Here is a 26,513-nt window from a genome sequence, read left to right as displayed (position 1 = left end):
TTCATGCAAAAGCCGCACTTTGTGCTTGTTTTATCTTCGGGTTCCTGCAGCTGGGAACACACAAGTAGAAATATAAACCAAGTCATATCTAGGTTCCTTGCAGACACCAATCTTTATATGTACTTTACTATGTCACAGACATACGCACAACAAACCAACTACGACTTGGGGCCATTATATCTATCCTTGGTGTCTCTATGATGTGTGGTCTGTGATAGATCTGGGATCCGTCCAACAAGCGCTACGAGGTCCCGGTTCCTCTCTCCGTCCCCGCCACTCCAGAGACAAGCGAGGCCAAGAGGCTGTACAAGGTCGTCATCACCAACAGGCCCTTTGGGATCAAGGTGATCCGAAAGAGCACGGAAACCACCATGTGAGTACTGCAGCAGATGTGGGTTTTACTACGTCCATGGGGAGAGATGGATTTTTTTTAGAGGGCTTTGGTAGGCATGGATTATGTTTGAGCTCGGAGGAGGAAGTGGCGGCAGGTTGGACTGGCGGAAGGGAATTTTTTTGTGCTGAAAATCAAGTGCAACATCTCATTTCACAGTTGCTGCTTGTATTGTGGGTTGCTATAATGGACCTGGGCGGTCACGTGGTCTCGCTGAGACCCTGGAGTTCTTGGAAGCCTTTTGACAGGAAAACATTCACGATGAAGGGGGGTTCCAAAAAGGGTTGGATTTATTAGTTGTGCTCACTCAGCCGGTCGCATATTTGAAGATGGCATAGTTCCTAGGAGTCCATTGTCAGCAACTAAGGTAAAACATTTACATGTAGCGGTGTTCACAGTGAAACAATACAATAATATCTGCCATTATCGACTATTATGAACCTATGTGATATGGTTATGGTCCTTCATAGATGGGGTTTAACCAAACTCCCTGGGTCTGTAATGTATGCATGAAATAAACTCATTCTAGGTGACAACGTCACAAATGTGATCTAACGTCACAAATGTAACAATTGAAAAATGTGTTTTCATATTTCTCATGGTCCGGACAGCACATGCTAAGTGGTCAGTGAGGTCTGCTTTTGTTCTGCTCTGAAGCACCACTTACAGTTGTTTGCTTCATGTGTGTATGTTTTGGTTATAATAGTTGTATTCCCTGCAGATATGGTTGAATGAGTAAGATGCTTTTGCTTCTTGCAGTCTTATTGCACTCTGCTTTTGACCATTTGCAGTCAAGCAAATATCTTTAGACCTATCTCTCTCTCCCTCTCTCTCCCTCTCTCTCCCTCTCTCTCCCTCTCTCTCTCTCTCTCTCTCTCTCTCTCTCTCTCTCTCTCTCTCTCTCTCTCTCTCTCTCTCTCTCCTCCCCCTCCCCCTCTCTCTCTCTCTCTCTCTCTCTCTCCTTCTCTCTCTCTCTCTCCATGCTCAGTTGGGACTCGGCCGTGCCGGGCTTCACCTTCTCAGACATGTTCATCCAGGTCTCCACGCGTTTGTCCTCGGAGTACGTGTACGGCTTCGGCGAGACGGAGCATCAGACTTACAGACACAACCTCAACTACCACACCTGGGGCATGTTCGCCAAGGACCAGCCGCCTGGCGTGAGTGCTCAAACGCACGCACACGCACACACACACAAACACACGAACATGTTTGATTCTTGAACATCGCAATTTTAAACGATACAATGCACTGAATCGCAAAAGGTGACAGTAATTCACAAAAAATATTATTTGTTATTTCATGGGCTAGTCCTCAAGTAATGTATCATTAGCAATGTTTAGCTCCCTTTAAAGGACACTTTCACAGGTTTCAAAAATATATGATATGTGTATCTAACTATGATAGAATGGAGTGGAGGGTGGGCATTAGCCCAAGGTTCAGCATAGTCAAGTGACTAAGGTGCTCTTCCCCCAACCAGAAGGCACTGGGTGTGATCTCCCATGCCCAAAGCCTACATATAGGCATCCATGAGGAGGCTGCATAACTGTAGGATGAAAAAACAGAATCCTTGGTTAAACAATTTTCTTGCAGGTGCATGGGATTACCTTATAAATAATATAGTCTCATAAAGCAAAATAGGGAAATCAAATCGTTACTTATATTGACGTAACAGCATTCCCTTAACAAGGCACTATTATAGGACTGCTTTGCAAAGTTATAAAACAGATGATAAAATTAAGTTAAATGATGTAGTGTGGTGTGTAGAGAACATGCTGAAAAACTGCTTTGCCATTTACAATAGCTTTTGATGCCTTTGTCTAAGCCCAGCTGTGTAGCAATAGAGACAACTTTTCTCATACACAGTTATGAAACCCCTTAGTGTTATTGTGCAAAAGTATCTGACGATGGTCCAACATATCGAGGTCAAACGTTTTTTGGTTGGGTTTGTTCACCTTTTCTTTGTGTCATACAACAGAGATTAATAGGATGTTTTGTTTTTTTCGAGTGAATGTATGAATAATTTACTGAACTTTACACTCCAGGATGGGGATAGTGCAGAAACTATGTGATGGTACAGTAACTTATAATATCTTTACAACATCGACTACCTCGCAAAATACATCTTAACATGCATGTAAAATATGCATTTAGAATTCCATCTCATCCCATTTCAGCCCATTAGTTCTACTTAAACTCCAAAAGAGTGAGACACAATACACATAGAATTGACCCTCATGATATCAATGTTTCTCAAATGATTAACTGCGCACTGTTAACGGCGACAGTGGCTGTGGCAGACCCTCCGCGACTCGGTCAAAGGCCATTTCACTGTCTGCGCCGTGGACGACGCAAATAAGGATTTTGGAGCGTCATGATTTTTTCCTTTTGGAGTCAGGAGAATACGGCGTTGACGTCTTCTTGCTCGTGTCAGCATTACCGGGTTTTAATTGCCGAGCCGTCAGAGAAACCTCCACAGGGTTCGGAGTGGGTAAAAGACCTTCGGAGAGATGAAGAGGAGATTGATAGGGTGGAGGGGTTATTAAGGAGATGGCCAAATGTAAAGCTAAAGTGTGGACTAAGTGAACAGCTAGATGACTACAGAGCAGATATGTAACATTCTACGATACTACTAAGACTTTTTGCCAATGAAAAAGAGAGGGAAGATAAAAAGAAGAAGAAATAGCATGTGTGTGAATGTATATTGGTGTTTGTGTATTTGTATGTTGATGGTGTGTGTGTTTGTATGTTGTTGGTGTCTGTGTGTGTTTGTGTGTTTCTATGTCCATGGTGTTTGTGTGTCTTTGCACAAGGCAAGGAGCACATAACGCATGAGTGACAACACAGGAGCTTATTCATTGGCTGTCACTTGTTGTCAGCAGACAAGTAAATGACCTTTCTCCTCTCTGATTCAGACTCATGATGCATGTGTCCTGTGACACACGCACACACACACGCACACACACACACACACACACACACACACACACACACACACACACACACACACACACACACACACACACACACACACACACACACACACACACACACACACACACACACACACATTCGCAGCCATTTCTCTTTTTTTGACGCAGTATAAGAGTGTCCCTGTATGGCAGAAGTGTAGGCCCCTGGCTCGCTGTGACAGGCCCATGACGGTGGCTCACACAGCAGTGACAGCCAATAGCGGCCCTGCTACCCTGCAGCCCTCCAACAGCCTGTCATCCATCCAGCTCTCCTTATCTGTCCAGGACCCTCTCCATCGCCACACCGCCACATCCAGAGAACCACAACGCCCTCTTGGCAATTAGAGGGCATTCAAGCACATTCGTGAACCACACACACACACACACAGCCACACACACACACACACACACACACATTATACACACACACACACACTATACACACACGCACACACACACACACACACACACACACACACACACACACACACACACACACACACACACACACACACACACACACACACACACACACACACACACACACACACACACACAAAACCCTTCTGACAGTATAGGGCTTGCATGATTATTGGAAAAAGAAAGCTGTACATACAAACAGGATGGAGGTGGAGGGGATTAAAGGCAAACAAACATGAACAATTGACGGATGTGCACCTAAGCATAATAAATGCGGCAGAAACAGAAGAAATGTGACTCAGTGTTTAAACGGGCCGAGGGGGGAGCAGTGGGGGAGGTGCCTGTGCACTCAAGGCAGACGCATCGAGAGGGAGATGCGCCATGGTCTGTCACTCTGTTTGCGCAGAGATGGAAGTTTTGAAGGTCAGTGGGCTGACGCTGTCCCCTGATTTGCCCCTTTAGGACAAGAAGAACTGCTACGGGGTCCACCCCTTCCACATGGGCCTGGAGACCACGGCCCACGCCCACGGCGTCCTGCTGCTGAACAGCAACGCGATGGGTGAGCCGCACACACACACACACGCACGCACACACACGCGCGCACACACACACGCACGCGCACGCACGCACGCACGCACGCACGCACGCACGCAAAAATAAATCTTAAACTAAATCTAAATCTAAATCACAACATTGGCAACAACCACTTGTGTATGCATTGTTCATACATATATTTATCTGCAACAAGTAAGGTGGTCCACCTTCAAGTATATCTAGTTAGGTATGATATTCACTAAAATATATATTGCCTCTCTACACAAAGACCTTGGGATGTGTACTATGTATCTATACTACACCCGCCCCCCCCCACTCACACACGCGCACACACACACACACACACACACACACACACACACACACACACACACACACACACACACACACACACACACACACACACACACACATATATACCCCCCCCCCCCACACACAGACACACACACACACACGCACAAACACAAACACAAACACACACACACACACACACACACACACACACACACACACACACACACACACACACCGCAACCCTTCTACACCATCATGTTGACCTTTTGAGGTCAATACCCCATTGAGTCTGGATACTGAAGCGAACACATTGTGTGTTATTTGTGTGTAGATGTGACGTTCCAGCCCACGCCGTCCATAACCTACAGAACTATTGGGGGCATCCTGGACTTCTACATGGTCCTTGGACCCACTCCAGAGATGGTTGTGCAGCAGTACACCGAAGTAAGTAGAGAGAGAGAGATTAAGGGAGAGAGAGAGAGAGAGAGAGAGAGAGAGAGAGAGAGAGAGAGAGAGAGAGAGAGAGAGAGAGAGAGACTGTTAATGTTTGTGTGTCTGTGTTTCTGGCCGTGGGCCGCTGTTGATGGACTGTAGCAGCTGGGAGTTCCTCGCTTCATTGCCCTCTTTCATCTACCCAATCTCAAAACGTGCACACAAACACACACACACAAAAACACACACACACACACACACACGCACACACACAAACACACATATACATACTCATTCAAACACATGCACACACACACAGACACACAAACACACCAACATACACAAACACAGACAATATAATCATTGTATTGGATTTTCCTGGATACCTCAAAAATATATTTTTTTCTGTTCTGAACATTTCCTGACTTCATTTGTTTTTTTCTCCTTGCCCAACAGCTTATTGGCCGCCCTGTTTTACCTGCCTATTGGTCACTTGGGTTCCAGCTCTGTCGTTATGGTTACGCCAATGACACGGAGATAGCGGATCTATATCGAGACATGGTGGCGGCCGGCATACCCTATGTAAGTTCCCAGAGAGAGAGAGCACCCTAAGATGTATGGACTGCCATAAGGTCCCATGGTATCATATCTGGCCTATGTGTTTCAGCCTTCATCAGGCCAAAGCTAAATGCCTATTTTGTACTGTTATAAATGAGTCATGGCGTAAGCGGTGATTGCTTTCAGACAATTGGCGTGCTCTGGTGTCAACAGGCTGTGAAATGGTTATAGCTAATAATGCCATAACGGCAAATGGTTCATGCGAATGCCTGCCAGTCTTTTAAACCGTGCTGATTTGGATCAAATAAATGTGTCGCGCCACACCTCCCACACAAAGATGTAAAAACAAAGTGTTCACTTTATGAATAAGGCCTAATCAAGGATAACGCCAGCGCACCGCACCATTGGCCCTCGACTACAATGCCTATTAACCTTCACCCCGACCGCTCCAGATCTCCATAGTTAAAAGGAACTAACGTCATCAAGCTGTTCATATTGAGCACAACACGATGATGACAGCACCACTTCTCCGCTGAATTATGACAGCGCTGGGACGGTCGCTCAAGGCAAACTGCCTAGTTTAACCTGAGCCCATGTCTCATCATTGTCTAAGATATGCTTCAGAGTATGCACTCATCGATTGCATTACATGGCCTAATGGAAGAGATACAGATGCTGGATGCTTACAGGCCCCAAACCTAGTTTATGCTAATGCATTCAATGTGCTGGTGCCCCTTATGTCATCTGTGTGACAATTAAGTATATATACAGTATGTATAATACACAGGTAAAAACGGTACGTATAAATCTGTAATATTGTAGTATCCAATCGATTCCTTCACTTATTGTAGGATTGTGTAGGATAGAAAATCAAATGTGTGAAATGTGATCGATACGATTTGATTTGTGTGCTCCACAGGATGTCCAGTATGCAGATATTGACTACATGGATCGCCAGTTGAACTTTGTTTTGGACCCAGAATTTACTGGACTTCCTGCCTTGGTGAATCGCATGAGGGGCGAAGGCATGAGGTTTATCTTCATTCTGGTAATGATACTATCCATGATATGATATCGGCGCTAATGACTGTTGTACGTAACATGATATAGATGGCAACACGTTAGGGATACCTACACCAAAGAGTTAACTGATCAGTATTAGCAACCTCCTAGTATAATATGAGCGGCATACATATCAGGAACATATATATTTGCCACATATTTACAAGTAACGTACTTCTTGGAGTGCAGTGTCATTGGGACATTTCAAATTGGACTGCATGGGGGAAGTAAAGAAACCAAAATGCTTTTCCAGGATCCAGCCATCGCAGGCAATGAAACAAAGCCTTACCCCGCTTTTGACCGTGGATTGGAACAGAATGTCTTCATCAAGTGGCCCAAGGAGTTGGGTGACGGCATTGTCTGGGGCAAGGTAAGAAACGGGACACGGTGGGACAGAGACAGACAATGAGAAACATGGGGTGCAATGTGACTCATTGCAAGCCACACTTTGTGTTCGTATTTGCAGGTGTGGCCGGATCGCCCAAATGTCACGGTGGATGAATCTCTGGACTGGGATACCCAAGTGGAGGTATGGTTGCTCTGTGAAGTATCCTACGCTCCCTGCTGCTCCGATCAAGTCACCTGTACACGTGTGTGTGTTTGTGAGCGAGACCGATCCCTCTCTCACCTGGCTGTTCTCCTGTACCCCTGACAGAGGTACAGAGCCTACGCCGCGTTCCCTGACTTCTTCCGCAACCACACGGCCAAGTGGTGGCTTCAGGAAATCAAGGACTTCTATGAGAGCTTGAAGTTTGACGGACTGTGGATTGTGAGTCAGCCACTCATGTGTTTGCATCAAAACATTGTAGAGAGATTGTTGTTGTTAGGAATCGGTAAAAACGTTTACTTTTTTTTATCAACCCTTTGCCCAGGACATGAACGAGCCTGCCAGCTTTGTCCATGGCACTGTAGGGGGAAAGTGTCTTGGTTCGGATCTCCTGGAAAATCCTCCATACATGCCACGTAAGGAAACCGCACAAAGTGTGCATCTAATAGTCAATGGACGCACTCACATACTCATGCATGCTAGTAAACCCCCATGTCAATCTCCCATTATACCCGTGGTGCATGCGTCTGTGTGTGCGTGGGGTATAGTGCGTAATAGTGTTAATACCTCCACTTATCCCCACCAACACCACCACCATAAAAACCACCAGCGCTGGACGCCATGGAAAATGGGCTGAACCATAAAACTCTGTGCATGAACAGTCAGCAGTTCCTCAGTGATGGAACTCCGGTGAGACACTACGATGTGCACAACCTCTACGGCTGGTCTCACGCCAAGCCCACCTACGAGTAAGTGTTCATCCTGTCACTGGCTGAATCCAGGAATAATGCATGTGTTATGTATATATTTATAAACATTAATGTATGTATATGTCTAATGCAATTAGCACAAATTTGGGTTTTCATCAATCAAATTCATAATGAAAGGAAAATAAACATGAGCAAGTTAGCGGTGCCTTTCTGAATCCTGTGGCCAAATTTGGACAGTAAGTAACTCACATGCACCGATGCCAGGACATAAGAAAGATTGTCATTGGCAGTTTAGTCTTAGGTCTCTTGGACAGGGACACATTGACGCTTGGAACATGAAATTGAACCGGGCGACCCGCGAGCTACAAGACGGCTCCCTCTTCCTCTTGCATGACAAATATAAGACATTCAGGCAGTAGAAGAGCTGGAAAGGAATGAATCTACGTCGTGAGCCCAGAGCACTTTGGTGTTTCGGGACAGAGGCAAATTAATGTTTTTTCAAATTAATTTCCCATCGAAAGTAGACTAAAGCTATTTTTCTTTATACTGAAAAGGGAGAATTTCAGGCTTGTTGCTATTTTCCTACTTAGTCATTTAGGGGACGGCTTGATCCAAGGCGACAGAGCGAAAATCAGATGGGCTGAGGGCATCTTGTTCATTGAAGTCTAAAAGGCAGACTGTTTCAGCTGGGAGTCAAGCACCCGAGCCACCACACCTTCCCGCCCCAAAGTGCTATAGCTGTGAGCTGGTGATGTAACACTGTACTCCACCGGTTTCTGCAGTGCACTTTTGAATGTGACGGGAAAGCGAGGTGTGGTGGTGACTCGCTCGACCTACCCCTCCAGTGGAAAGTGGGCTGGACACTGGCTCGGAGACAACAACTCAAGCTGGGACCAACTTTATAAGTCCATCATAGGTGAGTGTGTGTGTGGCTGTGTGTGTGTGTCAGTGTTGGACACATACGATTACTACTATAACTGTGTGCGTGTGATTCAAAATAATTCATGGTAGTAATATTAATAAATATTATAATAGAAATACAAATGCAAAACAATGCATTGTATTAAGTTGTACTTTTAATACCCAATACAATTCACCTTAACTTAATAAGTATAATGTTTTGTCTCACCCAACTCTTCTCCTGGGCAGGCATGATGGAGTTCAGTTTGTTTGGAATACCTTATGTGAGTATCACAGCTCGAACTGGCCTCTCATCATCATCCTATCGATCGATAACTCCATTGATCTGACCACAGGACACCATAATATTCATCTTGTCTGCCCAAGATTATAATGACTGCCATAATGACTTTACCACCTCCCTCTCTTAGCTCAGCTCTTGATTCAATGAGAGCACAACTATAGCGATGGCTTGATAATCTCCACTTATTCCTTCTCTTAGCATTAGGATTATGTGTAATAATATGTATTATTCATTTAGAATATTGCATTTTTAAGTATTATTTTAGTGTATTTGAATAATAATTATCTCATTGGGTCCAAATACATTGTTATTTTTTTATTACAATTTTGGTTAATAATTTCACTGAAAGTTTCAGTTCAGTTTCAGTTCAGGTTTTTTTCTTACACAACCCTAAAAAGCTCCCCTCTCTCTCTGTTCTTCTGGAAGACCGGGGCCGATATCTGTGGCTTCTTCAACACGGCCGAGTACGAGATGTGCCTTCGCTGGATGCAACTGGGCGCCTTCTACCCCTACTCCCGTAACCACAACGGCAAGGGATCCCCGGTGAGTACATCTCAAAATATACATGGGTACGAGAGAGAGAGAGAGATAGAGAGTACTAAAGAGAGAGAGAGAGAGAGAGAGAGAGAGAGAGGAGAGAGAGAGAGGAGAGAGAGAGAGAGAGATTGCAATGATACACCAGGACAAGAGAGAGAGTGAAAGAGAGCGACAGAGAGTACAATGACACACAAGGGCAATCTGTGCGTACGGCGTCTCTCTTTCTCTACTCTGTCCGACAGCCCGTTGTCGGTAAAATGATGCGCCTCGGAATCATTAAGCATTCACACAGGATCACCAGGACGCGTGGCGAGATCGTCAGCGCTTGGCCGAGTAGCGCCCTCTGTTATCCACACAAGTAAAGCTTGCATTACCGGCGCAGACAGCGGCTATCGTCTTCTGCTCCATGGCACTCAGTCACTTCTGTTCACCGAGGTCACTGATCCAGACGGCTTGGATGGCCCCGCATCTGATGCAAGAACGACACACTGAAGTGGTTTTCTGTTTACGGATGGAATAGAAGTCTTCACTCCCTCTCTCTCCTCCGTTAAGCCCTGTGCACGTCCCGATGGACACTATATTAACATGCACCGTTCTTGTGATTAGGAGGATTATCAGGGATTCTCCAAGCGATTGGTTTGGCTTTACTTTAACCGCCTCGCTGCGAGACACCCCTGTTACCCCTCCCCAGAGTCCATTTTACCGGCCGATTGACATGGTTATCATATATCTGTATTTTGCCGAGAGCCGCTCTCTGTCTCAATGTCCCTGCCTTTGTGTCTCCCGCTGACCTTTCTAAGGCATTGAAACACATCTGAGAAATCCAATAATGTCCAAGGCTCCCTGAGATTGATCCCAGCGGGTAAAATTTTGTCACATCAGAGTTTGCAATACAACACAGAAGTGCTGCGTGTGTGTGTGTGCTTGTGTGTGTGTGTGTGTGTTTTCGGACACATAATTTAATTCTCAAGGTGATCCCAGTGCACGCCCATCCCGACCCATTTATTCCCCCCACAATCCCAATCATTTCATAATGGCTTGCAAATGGGTGTTTAAACAGGGTGTAAAATTTAAACACATACGAACTACACGCACACACACCCACACACACATACACACATACACCAATGAGAAGCATTATACGCATTGCTTGAGATGAAAGGGAACGGAGAGGGGAAGAGGTTTGGAGCCCCTGTGAGGAGGTGGCCATACAGGGTCCAGCCAAACCCATGGGGGGCTGAACTGGGGGAGATAAGCCATTAGCCAAAATGCACATCACAACCATGCTGCGAAACCAAAATCACAAATACCCTCAAATCCTACTTAATCTTGTTGAGGTCCAAAGACGATGTCTCTCTTCTTTGTCAGCACATTGCTAACCCTTTTATAAACTGGATGAAAATTATGTCACAGCTTAAGGATAGATGAACCTAGCTGAAGAGCATAGACACAGTATTAGATCTCTTCCCTGGCACTTAATAGCACTTAGCCATGCTAATGGCTGCTCTTTTTCAGCTGGATCTCAACTATTTAAGTCCAAAAAGAAAAAGCTATTACTGTTGGTCTTTAGCTGCCTTTCACAGCGGTTTGTCTGGGGAAGAAATACTTTTTTTACACCAACAGTCTACTTCATAATAGGTCTGAATCATAAAATGTTAATCCTAAAATGTAATGATGTTCTGAACATTTGGAAAAATAGCCAATGTTTGTTGTGTTTGTAATACCAGTTGTGCTACACTCTTTTGCATGGCCACTATCTGAGATTCACACAATGTATGATGCATGATGCATGCACATTTGTGGAGAATAAGATGGCAGCAGAGATTTTAACAAATAACAAGCATACATTCATAAAATATTCAACTTTCAAATGCATAAGACAGGACTGTTCACAAGAGCATGAATATTCCTTGTCAAAGGGAATTTGGGCATTGCCCATTGGAAATGCTGTGATGTACAATCTACAGGCTTGCAACTTTAAACATATCACCCACACATACGCATACACAATTTGCCAAGCGCTTCAAGGCTTCAACCGGTCCCGGAATGGGATATTAGGGATGAATAGCCAAGGAGGAAGGGATGGACATGGATGAATGGGGAGGAAAAATAAAGAAGGACCGTGGAAGGTGGATCGGAAAGAAGGAGAGGAGGAGAGATAGAAATAGGAATCAAGGTCTGTGTATGTGTGTGTGTGTGTGTGTGTGTGTGTGTGTGTGTGTGTGTGTGTGTGTGTGTGTGTGTGTGTGTGTGTGTGTGTGTGTGTGTGTGTGTGTGTGCGTGTGTGTGTGTGTGTGTGTGTGTGTGTGTGTGTGTGTGTGTGTGTGGTGTGCGCATGTCCCTGTTTTTTCTTTGTGGCAGAAGAACAAGAGCGCGAGTGAAAGAAGGCTAGCGGTTAGCTGGCGATGACATTGGGTGTGATAGGGGCTGTGAGAACTGGGACAAGACCCAACAAGCTATATCCACTGGGGATATGTTTCGGGGAGGGGGGGTGGAAATGGAGGTGTGTGTGCGCCCGGCCAACACTGATCACGGGCGTGTAAAGGTTGAGCGAACACTACTTGATGTCGCGATGTGAGGCAAGGTTGAGTGCGTACTGTCTTCCATTTTGTGTGTGTGTGTTTTTTTTGGGAGGAGAAGGACGCGGAAGAGGGAAGACTTTATCGTAATAGCCTTCCTTTTGCTACTACGACGTGTTCAACCTCCCAGTCTGCCTGACAAGACATTTGGACAACAAAGCACTGACTCCAAACCAGTAAAAACATACAGCCTACAAGGTCGAGAGAGAGCGAGGGAGAGAGAAAGAGACAGAGAGAGAGAGAGAGAGAGAGGAGAGAGAGAGAGAGAGAGGGATGAACTGAGGGAGAGATGAAGTGGGGACAGAGAGAGAGGGAGAAAGCGATAGCGAGAGTGATGAAGTGGGGAGTGAAAGGAAAGAGGGGTGAGGGAACAAGAGATAACTTTTGCAGAGTCATTCACTCCCAAAGCTCCCGTCACGCCTGTGTGTTACTTTGCCCTGGGAGAACTGCACAGACCTCCAGATAATTTCTCCTGACTCTCACTGCAGCGCACTGTCACAGTCGCCCCCGGCAGCACCAAATTAATTGGACGGGATGCATTGTCCGCCAAGTGGTAAATTCCTCCAGTGTACTCCAATCAGATAATTTATATGGCTAGTCATCTGATTCGCTGCACGTGTTATTGTTCGCCCGGGAGGATTTTGTTTAACTTTATTTTTCAATAGAGGAATTGCATTTAAATGGGACCCCCTTAGGTGCTGATGTTACCGGTTGTACATGAAAACATAAGACAAACAGCAAATGGAAAAAAAACACAGAAAGAGGGGCCGCCATCTAAGGACAGGAAATTGAAGACAACAAACTAGCAACAGTGCTAGAAGTCTCTGAGTGGTGGAAGTACCTTGGGCTCCTCCACTTGTTCACCCAGACGTTTGAGGGCACCTTAAGAAGCCAATGCCACAGATGCAGAGGTCAAAGGTCACAAATTTGGCACTGAGCAAAACATTGTGAGGTCGATGCATACAGAGAGAGAGAGAGAGAGAGGAGAGAGAGGAGGAGAGGAGAGAGGAGAGATGAGAGGAGAGAGAGAGAGAGAGAGGAGAGAGGAGAGAGAGACAGAGAGAGACCAGAGAGAGAGAGAGAGAGGAGAGAGAGAGAGAGAGAGAGAGAGAGAGAGATGAGGAGAGAGAGAGAGATGGCAGAGTGCCAGGCAGAAAAAAACTATTAGAGTGAGAAGGAAACGAGTTTGAACATAAAAGGTGACACATACAGATAACCTCGTTTTTAAATGAGTCTATGCTAGCATATCTTTGCATTTTGGTGTATGGATTGTAGATGTGTTTACGTGCAAGGCTGCTTGAGTGTGCAGAGGTGAGCTCTGTTTGAGTGTGTGTGCGTGTGTGTGTGTGCGTGCTTGGGTGCTGTTTTTGAGCAATGTTGTAGCAGGGCTATTTGCTAGGGTAAACAGAGCTATAAATACAAAGTCCATGAGAAGGCCCCCGTCTTATCTTCCCCTGCTCATTTCATCACGCTCCTTTTCCCACTCCTTCACGCCCTCATTTCCTTTTTTTTGGCCAAAATATTATTCAGCTTGCCTTGACGACAGGTGTTGAGTCATGATTTGCGTGTTGAGTTGGTCGTTGACGCCCTTGTTCACGACCTATCTCTGCGTGGGCATGTGATTTCAACACCACGATCCAACCTTGGATGAATTGGGATGGGACTTTAGGGACAAATGATTAATGAACACACACGCAGGAGAAGTTGCAGAGCTGTATGTCCAGCTTTGAGCAGTATTCAGTGACCTTGGGCATATCCTCTTTCAATCTCACATCTTAATACTTCTGTATCTAAAGTTGTCAAGCCGGGGCTTGAATATACGAAATATCAAATTGATAGGGATGAGGGCATGTTTAGTCGCGGTGAAGACATTTTTCTTTTTTTCGCTTTCCCTCAGTGACTAAATGTCAGTTTGACATTGAAACTTGAGAACCACTGTAGACACACTTTGATCGGTACGTTAATGTGATGGACAGTGCCTTGGTCAACTTTGTTCATGCCGGAGTACAATTTTATTTATTCATTCTAAAAGTACGTCAGACAAATTTAAGAAGCCCGCCAGAGAAGGCTAGAGTTTGAAGAATCCAGTAATCCCACCCATCGCTTCTGGCCTGCCTTCAAGGCTACTCCCCCAAAACACATGACCAACTCGCTCTCCAGCCTTCGGGAAGATTGAAATTATCGGAGAGGCTTCTAACAGGCCTGCGACAGCCACAGATACCAGCATTTGATTTATTGATTGCTGTAAGAGAATTGCAACAAATAGGACAAATGATGCCTCCAAATAAATTGCCTACCCTACCTTTATTGTTGGGCATTCGCAAAAAAACACGTTTTAAAATGGTTTGCCCACACTTTATCATTGTGTACAAGTTGTTGTTGTTGATGTGTACATCTCATGCCATTCCACATGATCGCATCATTAATCGACGATCACAGTGAATCACACACAAAAACACACTCCCTCAGACTTTCACAGTTTTCTCACCTAATCAATCCCAACTTGCAGAATCTGCTTTTTTGTTCCTTTAGTTTAAGCGACACAGCAAAGCAGCAAGGCTTGTGGGATTAAAACGGCCGCGTCTGTGCACTCACAGTTTACCACATAATTACAATCCTGTAATTTCCCATAGAAAATGAAATTATAATGTGGTTAACTCCTAAGGTCAGGAGATAATGGAAATGTTCTTTCTTCTATCAATCACAATCTACTGTTGGACCCTGCTTAGTCACCACCAGGCCATGGTGGATCATTATCACCCAAACCTCACCCGTTTCCAGCTTGAATAGACAGATTAATTGCCGTTTTCGTCCAGGTAGATTGAGATGGGGCCAGGACACAGACACACACACACACACACACACACACACACACACACACACACACACACACACACACACACACACACACACACACACACACACACACACACACACACACACACACACATACACAACACACAACACACACAAACACACATACCGCCCCCAAACACACAGACACACACACACATACCCCCACCCAGACACACCACACACACACACACACACACACACACACACACACACACACACACACACACACACACACACACACACACACACACACACACACACACACACTCAAACGCACACATAAATCATCTATAACAAACTTGAGGCAAAAAAACAAATCAAATGATCCGATGCTCAACCAAAGTTTGCAAAAACACATTTGGACAAAGGAGCTACAGAAGATCAGAGTGGGTCGAAACACATGTAGCCAGCATGAATGTGAGTGTGTGTGTGTGTGTGTGTGTGTGTGTGTGTGTGTGTGTGTGTGTGTGTGTGTGTGTGTGTGTGTGTGTGTGTGTGTGTGTGTGTGTGTGTGTGTGACTACGTTTGTGTGCACTTGTGTGTCTTTGTTTTTCTTCTTTACAAGTGGAGAGAGTTGTCCTCGTGAGGCTTGATCTAAAAATGACTTAATACTTAATCTAGATCGGCCCAAATCTATAAAAGTGGAGTACATCCTGTCCTCTTTCTCTATTGTCCCTAAAGGGGACAAGGCAGTTGTCGACAATTAAAAATAACACTAGGTATTTGGTCAGATGAAAAGGGCTACAGTCCATTATCTCGACGAACCAGTTATTCTTCGGCATGACAAAGCGCTCCGAGTACTGAAACTAATTGACAATTTTCACAGTGTTGCTACCAGGCATTGCAATGGCCTGATTAACCCACATCATGAAATTATTATTTTTTATTATTATTATTCCAATTATAATGACTTTCTGTTTAGTGGACCTCACGAAGACCTCCCGACTCTCGACTCAATAGATTAATGTTCTCACTTTTCTGAACATGACAATATTGAATGTGAATATTGAAGGTACAGCCCCTTGCATTGTCTGTGTTTCTCAAGTCAAAGCAGGCAGCCAAACCTTCATTACCAAACGGTCAAATTAATTCAACTAATATCTACACCTCTGTAATGTGTAAATGGTGAGTTCCAAGTGAAACGATGTGTAAAGAATGATAATGATGGGCATTCTCCAGATTTCCAATGCTATGTTTCGTAAAAGGAGACAACCTTTTAGTACTGTGGTATTGAGAGCAGCCACACAACATGGATTTTAAAACAGTCCTCTCTGCAGTTCTGATGGTCCATTGTTGTTTGACATGCATGTTTATGGGTTGAAATTATAAGCAGAATTGAGGAGGAGACCTCGGGGAAGACCCAGGACTAGGTGGAGAGATTATATCTCAACACTGGCCTGGGAACGCCTCGGGATCCCCCCGTCAGAGCTGGTCAATGTGGCCCGGGAAAGGGAAGTCTGGGGCCCCCTGCTTGAGCTGCTCCCCCCGCGACCCGACCCCGGATAAGCGGATGACGATGAGGATGATGAGGATGAGGAATTATAAGCAGAATTGTCCAACCAAGTTTCTAAATTCCTAAAGTAATTTCCACTTTTTCACTGGTAGATGAATTTCCTGAAGTCTGCATATAATGAGTTCTTCTATTTCTATAATGTCATCAACAGAGACAGGACCCAGTTTCATGGAACCGCACCTTTGCTGAGGCGTCCCGCGATGTCCTGAACATTCGCTACACTCTCCTGCCTTACCTCTACACACTATGTTTGAGGCTCACACCTCTGGAAACACTGTAGTGAGACCACTCCTGCATGAGTACGTACAGTCACACACACACACACGCACGCACGCACGCACGCACGCACGCACGCACGCACGCACGCACGCACGCACGCACGCACGCACGCACGCACGCAAGCACGCACACACACACACACATTCAAACATATAGGAATGTACACCTTCACATACATACATGCATGCACAAGGCCATGCACATACAAATCTGTGCACACATATGCATGCGCATGTGTGGATAAGTGTGCACGTGCGCACACTTATCCACACACATGCACACATACAACCATAACCTCTTAGTTAACGTTGCTGCTGTAGCATGACATAGAATCACCTGATCACATCATGCATTATCTGGAATGGATGTTTCATGCTCGTCTTGCAGGTGAGATAACATCTGTATCGTCCTTATCACACAGACACACACACACACAAACACACACAGACACACACGCACAGATCCAAATCACATTTGTATGCACAATGTCACGTACGTCAGAAGTCATTCAGGCCGGTGTTTTGCCATCTTTCCATTTCCACATGCACTATACACTCCATGTTATACCAATGCTAAACCTCTAGTGTATGACCTAGCTAAGGTTAGGTGACTCATGAAGACAGGAGATATAGATAAAAAGACTGGGAGTGATATACGTTGAGTAAATAATGTGGAGGATGTTGCTATCTCTTGGCGCGTATATTCATAACCCTACTTTTGACAAGGTGAAATCATAGAAAGTGAATAGAATAATGTGCCCAGATTTTCCTTTAATAAACTTATTCAAGGCCTTGAAATGTTAGCCTTGGAAGGAACATGAACTTTGTTTTTCTCTTGTAGAGTTATGCAAGTGGATTCATAGCTCCCCTTGAGTCAAACATTAAAAATGATGTTCACATAGTGTCACATAGCCTAGTGTAATGAGCTGTGGGTTGCTAATGAATGCATTTAACCTCCTGTCTGGTGCCTGGAGAAATTGCTGTATAAAAAAGAGGCAACCAAAAGAAGAAGTAACTCTTTTCACAAAAGGTATGAGGTAACAATATTACAGGGTGCATGAACGATATAAAGGTATTATTTTTGGCTTTAGGTTTGTTGAAGATCGGGCAACATGGGACGTCTACAGACAATTCCTCTGGGGACCTGCCCTACTCATCACACCTGCCATGGAACCGGTACACACACACACACACACACGCACACACGCACACACGCACACATCCACATCCGTATACACACATCAAACATACGCACACACATCCAATTAATCGAGCATTCCTTGTTATGCTTCCGTCCATTTTCCAGGGTGTAACTAATGTGAAGGCTTATGTTCCGGACACCCGCTGGTATGACTACCACACGGTGAGTCCACAATGCTGACCCTCCCAGTATCTACAGAAGCCATCATGGATTCTGGCACGCACACACACACACACACACACACACACACACACACACACACACGCACGCACACACACAAATGGAACTTCCCTCAGCTCGTCTAATACATTGATAGCATAACTCCCCGGCCAGATACAGGACGTCGTTGTAACCCTGATCCCCCCTGGTTTAATTAATTAATGGAGGCTCATTCTCAGCAGTACGTCGAAGGACAGGACAGTTGTCTTTGCGCCGGTACTCCATTAATAAGGGTGTCAACTTTAAAGCTTCAGAGACACTATCCGTGACTATATCTTTGTATTTTATGCATAAGATATCTTTGTATTTTATGCAAAAAATATGCAAGCAAAATAGGACGATTTATTTTTGAATTAAAGTTAAAATGGCGGTAATGGTTGTGTATACAGTATAAAAATGTTATTTGATGCATGTGTGTATGCATAAAGAATATGTGTATCAATAGCATAACAGTTTTTTTCCAATGAAACATCTTTGTTCTATAACCAAGGTATGACGATATCATAAAATCAGACGAGAAAGTGCTGGACTTTCTTTGGCTGCCAGGTTAGGCTTTCATGGTCAATTAGAAACGTGATACCTTGAGAGCTCTACTCTCATTTCCAGTATGGGCTTATTAAAGGATGTTATGAGATCATATCAACCTTTGATTTATCCTCCTGTTTTCTCACTGCACTATATCACAGCCGAACATCAACAGTAGTGAAACTGACCCTATCTTTTCTACTGTGCTGGCCAGGAACAACGTATAAATAACCCACTCTCCTTCCTCTATTCATCTTTGATTCATCTGATTAAGTTCAAGATGAATGAGTTGAATTTAGGATAAATGGACGATGCTTGATCCATGAAATATCGATGCATATGCATATTCGATGTACAAACCAGCTGCCTCAACAGCAATACATTTTTCCCGGACTTCTGCTGAGACATTTGCCTGCATCAGAATCACATTGCCATCCCTTCAGCCTCATTCAAGCCGTGGGAGACCCTCTTCCCCAACACGCGTCGTTACTCTGCTATTTACGGCCCAACAAAGCATGAAAACAAACTGCAGCAACGCTTACAAAAGGGTTGAGTCGAGGGATGACTTCAGCCGTGCGCAGCCCACACTGAGCTCGGAGCCACTGGAGTAACGAGGAATGTTAAACACAAGTAGACAGAACGAAGGAAGGGTGCCGGATTATGATACAGTGTGTAGAGTCCTGTTGGCCCTACGTAAAAAGCGACTAGTGTATTTGCTCTCGTGCCGTCAAAGGTTTATAAATATGCGATTAATTATTATTTAATCTTTTTATTGTTATTGTTCTAATTTTTAGGCAGAAGTATTGCAGGTTCGTGGCAAGATGGTTACCATGCCAACACCTCTGGACCACATCAACCTTCACGTGCGGGGAGGTTACATCTTGCCCTGGCAAAAAGCAGAGAATAACACAAAGTTTAGGTTAGTGCACTCCCTCACACAAACACACACCAACAAACGCATACACATGCATACATACACCATTTTTTTTTACACTTTTACTCATTGCCCCTTCTATTAAAACTCAATTGAGAATGTTTTTGTGTGGCTGTGCATGCATGTCTGTGTGTGTGTGCGTGTGTGTGTGTGTGTGTGTGTGTGTGTGTGTGTGTGTGTGTGTGTGTGTGTGTGTGTGTGTGTGTGTGTGTGTGTGGGGGTGGGGGTGGGGGTTTGTGCGCGTGTGCTTTGTGTATTTTCCTAAATGAGAAGCATTAACTCTAATGTACTTTGAGTGGTCATAGTGACTAGAGAAGCACTATATAAATACACTCAATTTACTATAATTTTACCAACATAGCTCTCTGCCTCTCTCTCTCTCTCTCTCCTCTCTCTCTCTCTCTCTCTCTCTCTCTCTCTCTCTCTCTCTTTCTCTCTCTCTCTCTCTCTCTCTCTCTCTTTCTCTCTCTCTCTCTCTCTCTCTCTCTCTGTCTCTCTGTCACAGTCGACAGAATCCTTTAGGCTTGATTGTTGCGCTGGATGATAGTGGATTCGCCCATGGCTCTCTTTTCTGGGATGATGGAGAGGGAATAGGTGAGTGGTGAATACCTGCACACACACACACACACACACACACACACACACACACACACACACACACACACACACACACACACACACACACACACTCAATGCACGCAAATATGCATGCTCGAATGCATAATTGTGGAAAAAAACACAAACATACACACACAGGTGATACAAAATATGAAAACAATGGGACACACAAACACACCCATGCTTGGACACATATAATATAGCGCAAAATAATTGCGTGCATATGCATATGAATTTATTATACCTCCAAGTGTGTTGAGTACCAGTAAAGAAAAAATCCTGTGGACGGCAGCTAGTATTTGCTGCTGTCAGCTAGTATAAGCTGACGTCAACTAGCTAGCCTGTTAGCTCATTATGAGAAGTGAACATTTGTCTTGGGTTGTATATCAACTTCAGGGTGAGAAGGCCGGGGCACATTTAATCTCGGGTGTAAGTTGTCTGCATATTCTGTGTTGCTATAGTTATCACAATGTTCTATGTTTATGTTTAGACAGAAACATAAAAATCCCTCTTGATTGATTGTACTTATTGTATGTAGATATGCAAACCTACGCACACACTCACACAAACACTAAAGCACAAACACACTCACATCCACAGTCGCACTTCAGCGGCTGGAGTGCAGTACAATGCGCTCTTTAGTCTTGGCAGTGTTTGTGTTCAGATAAAGAGAGGGAGAGGGCGAGAGATGACAGAGGAAGGGAGTGACAGAGGCTATTACAGTAATTCTCTGTGTAGCCGCATGGAGATACGCTCCCTCCATCAGACCAGCTCTTTCATCCCAACTCCTCTCTTATCTGACAACCCCCCCATCCTCTCCCCCCCCCCCCACACAAACACACACACATGCACACACACACCTGCTTTTGTCTCTTGTGTTAGGCTGCTTTTTAAGCTGAGGTGCTCCCTGTCACCTTGTGTTTGCTTCCACTACCACTCTCGTTGCTGGAGTTCACCGCAGTGGTTATCAGGCTGTTACTGTGCTTCAGTCAGCAAGTCACTCACTCACTAACCCCTTCTCTCCCAGCAAAGCGCTTCAGTCACCGCCTCATTCATAGAACTCGAGCAACACGTCTTGCGCATTCGACATCGCTCATTGCAGGGACGGGCGAGCTAATTCGCCACGGTCATGTCCTCATTTGTTGGACCGCCGCTTTCAGACCATGGCAACCATTAACTCTCATTAGCACATTCACCCTCCTCTTTTATCGTGAACCCTCTTGCACGCTTGCTCATCCTTTCTTCCTCTCCAAGCCCCGTTTACTTTTCAATTGACGTCATTTCATTTAATTTCCATCTAATTACTCTTATTTTCTTCTGCCGTCTCTCTCCAGATACGTACGAGGAGGGCGCTTATCTGTTGACCGACTTCACAGCAAACTCGGTGAGTTCAACCTTCTTGTCTGTTACGACCATCATACAGCTATCTCAAGGCAGGGCAGATGAGAGGGAGGACTGTGCCTTGCTCCGGGGTGAATTGTAGAGCCGCGGTGGGAGATGTCAGAGACCACCATTAGCAGAGACGCTATGTTTGACCCCGCTGCGTTTCGTCTCCACTTTGAGTTTTGAGGCTGTTGTTGTTGTCGACTTCACAGCAACTTCATGTCCTCAATTCTCTTTTGGTTTATTTCCTTTTGTTCCATGTATTTGTGCCTAAAAAGAAATGGCCATGGCATAGTCAGCAAAAAGGGTAAATGTTATGTTGTTGTGTTCTGTGGTGCTATAGCCAAGGCTCATGCCAAACCCAATGTTCACCATGGGAACAATTTGATCTCTCTCCGGACGTCGAGATTATCAAAGCACAGACACTACCCGGGCCTCCATGTGTTTCTTTGCCAAACACAGGCACACATACACACATGGGCGCGCACGCACATAGCCTCATCACCCCTAGCCAAACATCTGTGGCTGTCTTCTGCCTACCATCAGACTCATTCCAAAGCAATTTCACACAGGGATAAAGCACACAGGCCTTCTGACAGCCAAGATGAGAGCGAGAGAGAGAGGGAGATAGAGAGAGAAAAATTTGTATTTTGGGGTGTGTGTGTGTGTACGTGTGTGTGTGTGTGTGTGTGTGTGTGTGTGTGTGTGTGTGTGTGTGTGTGTGTGTGTGTGTGTGTGTGTGTGTGTGTGTGTGTGTGTGTGTGTGTGTGTGTGTGTGTAATGGGCAGACGTGAGAAGATAAGTTGGGCAATGAGGCCACTGCTGTCTGGCAGATTACTGAGTTGTTTGCCATTTTGGGTTCAGTTGTATAGGCAGTTCATGAGTGCTTTTGCCGCTGAAAGAATCGTATACAGTCAATCATTAATTATACCATGGCCGGGGTGAGTAGTATATTCTGATTGGCTGGAGGGCTGTTGATGGACTTTTGATAACTGCACAGCCATGAACGTAGTCGTAACATGATAATAGCACAACAGAGTTCGCAGAGTCTCATCACTGCTCCCTCAACTAATGCTCAACATTCCCTCAACTTCACATGAGTTGGCCATGAGCTTAAATAACCCTGTTAAATCTTAAAATATTAAAACTACCAATCTATACAAATCTTCACAGTCATCGTCAAAAGTTATGGGCAACCACAGATCTGCTGGTCCTCTGACACGGTGATGCTAGCTCACAAATGCATGTGACATTTGCCCACAGAGTTGCTAACTACGATTACGTTTTGTGTAGTTTGTTTCAGTCCACGATGCAGTATTTATTCAGTTTGTGAAATTGCGCAGTCTATAAAGCAACGTCTGCATTCCATATGAAGCATGTTAACTGATTACATTTCAGGCATTATTCAAACCCATATACGTACATATATGTCTCTGGTCCGATATTTTTTGTGTCCAGGAACAACAAATATTTCAAGCAACAGGATGTACATTTGAAACAGAAAACACCAAAAATATGAATCAACACCTATTTTAAGGATTCACAAGTGGCCATGGTATAAACTGGATAATCCACTCGGTTATTGTGTGCGGTTATTGGAAAATAATGAAATTTTTGTAGGCAAACCTTTCTTAGCCCCCCTGTCATCATTATCTTTCAATTACCGCACACCGTTACTTATACCCAGCTTTCTAGAAAACTTGATTGCGATTGGTAAATAATGGCACTAAGCGGTCTGGTATTTTTGTATAGCAGAATGCTGCTATGGACACTATTTCCAACCGTAGAATCGAAAAGATTTTATAAATAGCAGTAGAAATTCAATAATTAATGTTTTTTATACTTTGCCTCAACTGATCGATTTCTTTAGGAACTAGCCGAGTAATAAGCGGGATATTGCAAAGTGAGCCAGTCATTAACCCAAAATAAAACCCTGACCTGATCATCCCTAACATGATACCTCAAACCTTTCCCGGTAATCTAAACAGCATCTTCTCTCTCTCTCTATCTCTATCACTCTCCGCTCCTACAACATCCCACTTGCTTCTTGCATCCTGCTGCAGAGCAAGCTGACCAATCGGGTGCGGTACAGTGGCCTGGCCACGGCTGACCGGCTGACCCTGGGGTTGGTGAGGGTCTGGGGAGCGGGGACAGTGAAGGTGACGCTGGTTACCCTGACCGACTCCAAGGGGATAGTGCACAAACTGGTACCGGATCATAACACGAGCACGCAGGTGAGGGGGTCTGCCTTCATACCAGTATAGTAATTATCATTCTGATTCCGATTATTATTAGTAGAAGCAGGAGTAGTAGCAGTTGCAGTAGTAGCATGGCAGCTAGAAGTACAAGAAGTAGTAGTAGAAGCAGTAGCAGTAGTAGCAGCAGTAGCAGTAGTAGTAGCAGTAGTAGTAGTAGTAGTAGCCGTAGCAGTATTAGCAGTATTAGTAGTAATAATAGTAGTACTAGCAGTATTAGTAGCAGTATAGTCTTTGTAGTATTTGGGTTACGGTTATTGTGATATTATTATATTTATTAACGTATTTTATATATATCGATATAGTGTGTATCCCAATTGGGATTGTGTACAAATACACTTATTTGCAGCATGGAAGTAATATCTACAATGACTACATACATATTAGATATAGAGACAGACAACAGACAACAGACAGGCGGTTGATACTGCAATGTAATATCCCGTGTGTGTGCGTGCGTGTGTGCGTGCGTGCGTGCGTGCGTGCGTGCGTGTATGTGCGTTACAAGGTGTAAATACAAATATGTTGTAAAGGAACAGTGCTTAGTTTGTGATCAAGTCCTCTCTCTCTCCCCCTCCCCCTCTCCCTCCACCTCTACCTCTCCAGGAGCTGAAAGTAGACGCTACAGCCATATCAGTCCATGTAGATCAGATGTTCACAATGGAGTGGAAGACCAGCCTCTGAACAGAGCAGAGAAGAAGCAGTGGCTTTTAACATTATACCGTGTACAATCAATTTAGCAATGTATATAAAAAACAAAAGCACCAATCTTATTTTGGTGAATGCCTTAGGTTAAGAAATTGTCTTTGTCTGAAATTGTTTTTCTTTTAGTGAAATGGTGTCCTGAAATGTTTCACTGTATTGAGGACAAATAAAATCAACATACAATTGTATATGTGCTGTGTACTGTATATGGCATCTACCTCATATGCATCACAGTTGGATGGAAGGATGGATAGATAGATGGATAATTGAATATTGGGGACTGCAGCTAAAGACTAGTTATTACGGTCTTCACCTGCAGGGATCTGTCTACCTGTGCCTTGTCAAATCTCATTAACCACACATAAAATGATACAATTGTACATTATTACGCCGCCTGCAGTAAACGTAATGATCTAATTTTGGCCGTGGGGACCTTCAATAATTTTCCCCTGGAAGGGGCAATCTTCTGGGAAGAATTTACAAGGAGGTGACTGGTGAACACAAGTGACGGACACAACACACGCCTCTGTGTCTGAATGTTAATGTGTACGTGTGTTCATGTGTATGTGTTCGTTAACAGTCATTTAACCGTATGAGAGAGAGAGAGAGAGAGAGAGAGAGAGAGAGAGAGAGAGAGAGAGAGAGAGAGAGAGAGAGAGAGAGAGGGAGAGAGAGAGAGAGAGAGATAGAGGAGAGAGAGAGGAGAGAGAGAGAGAGAGAGAGAGAGGGGGGAAGTTAAGGAGATAAACATAAATATCTTTAACCAAGTATATTATAAAATCCATCCCTGGTATACTAATAATATTTACACATATGTGCTTTCATTAAACGCCACGTCATGCAGCCAGCCTTTACCTCCAACTTCCATCATTCAGAGATCGATGGGCTCGCGTTTCCTCTCTTATTTAGTGTGCTGCGCCACCGTGCCCGTCTAGCAGGCATTGTGCTATTGAGTGAACTGCAATCACAAGCATTCTTTGTTACAGTACAGACTGACGGATTTAAGTGTGTCGCTGATGGATGGAAAACAACAAAGGGGTAAAGCAACATGAGAGAGCAGCAAAACACTCACATGAAAGACAACGTTGTTTGTGAGAGGGTTGCATTTTCTTGCATGTGTGCTCGTGCGCTTGCTTTTGTGTGCATGCGTGTTTGAGTGTACTCCCCTATACTAAAACACAGTCCTGTCGGTGTACTTGTCACAACCCGGGCCATTGCCTAATTCCTTTTGAAGCCCGCCGACATAAAACTTTGAGAGCCATTTTCTTCATCGTGTTGGTTGACTTCTCGCGACGCAGCGATACGGATATTGGGCGGTCACAAACTGCTCCCCAGATTCTCACGTGCAGCACAAAATATAAACAGTCACTGTGCTTGAGATCTCGTCTCTATTATTCCCAGTGTGATAACAAAGTGGTGGGTGTGTTATTAACATGGCAGGGTATTATTAGGGCTGTGCCGTCACAGGCTTATCCCCGATCCCTGGTTAATAGCCCTGGGGTGCCGCTAAGTGAATTCCACTTTCAACATGAACACACGGCCTCCTGCGGAGTGCCGCACTCACAAGCCATCATTTATTTCTTTGATGTCACGCAAAGAACAAAAAGCATCCACTGTGTCACAGAGGGGGGACTCTGCTCAAACTTTGAGGATTAGGATTGTTTACGTTTCTACCTGGAGGTGGAATCATATTTGTAGGGGGGAGGGGTGGGGGAGAACACCGAAAAGGGATGGAGGGGGGCGAAATCACTCAGCTTAGGCAGCGCCT

At 44.6% G+C, this 26,513-nt stretch overlaps 1 protein-coding gene across 1 annotated transcript in view; it reads left to right on the top strand.

Moving 5' to 3' along the window:
• The window catches only part of LOC130405643 (sucrase-isomaltase, intestinal-like), a 59,049-nt gene extending 33,949 nt beyond the window's left edge, over nt 1-25,100 (top strand). The window contains 23 exon segments of the mRNA XM_056610817.1: nt 219-373; nt 1,380-1,548; nt 4,243-4,339; nt 4,961-5,073; nt 5,518-5,643; nt 6,539-6,667; nt 6,935-7,051; nt 7,148-7,210; nt 7,337-7,450; nt 7,554-7,644; nt 7,839-7,977; nt 8,721-8,854; nt 9,088-9,122; nt 9,569-9,685; nt 16,779-16,866; nt 16,869-16,926; nt 17,997-18,081; nt 18,212-18,268; nt 19,645-19,769; nt 20,290-20,378; nt 21,737-21,786; nt 23,849-24,019; nt 24,647-25,100. Coding sequence (XP_056466792.1) covers nt 219-373; nt 1,380-1,548; nt 4,243-4,339; nt 4,961-5,073; nt 5,518-5,643; nt 6,539-6,667; nt 6,935-7,051; nt 7,148-7,210; nt 7,337-7,450; nt 7,554-7,644; nt 7,839-7,977; nt 8,721-8,854; nt 9,088-9,122; nt 9,569-9,685; nt 16,779-16,866; nt 16,869-16,926; nt 17,997-18,081; nt 18,212-18,268; nt 19,645-19,769; nt 20,290-20,378; nt 21,737-21,786; nt 23,849-24,019; nt 24,647-24,724 — 2,400 coding nt within the window. The 3' untranslated portion in view covers nt 24,725-25,100.
• Nucleotides 25,101-26,513: the final 1,413 nt, after the last annotated feature.

Source organism: Gadus chalcogrammus, chromosome 16 (genome assembly GCF_026213295.1).
Source record: "Gadus chalcogrammus isolate NIFS_2021 chromosome 16, NIFS_Gcha_1.0, whole genome shotgun sequence".
NCBI lineage: Eukaryota > Metazoa > Chordata > Actinopteri > Gadiformes > Gadidae > Gadus > Gadus chalcogrammus.
The sequence above is the reverse complement of the archived record's forward strand: the minus strand, read 5'-3'. Positions and strand labels throughout refer to the sequence as shown.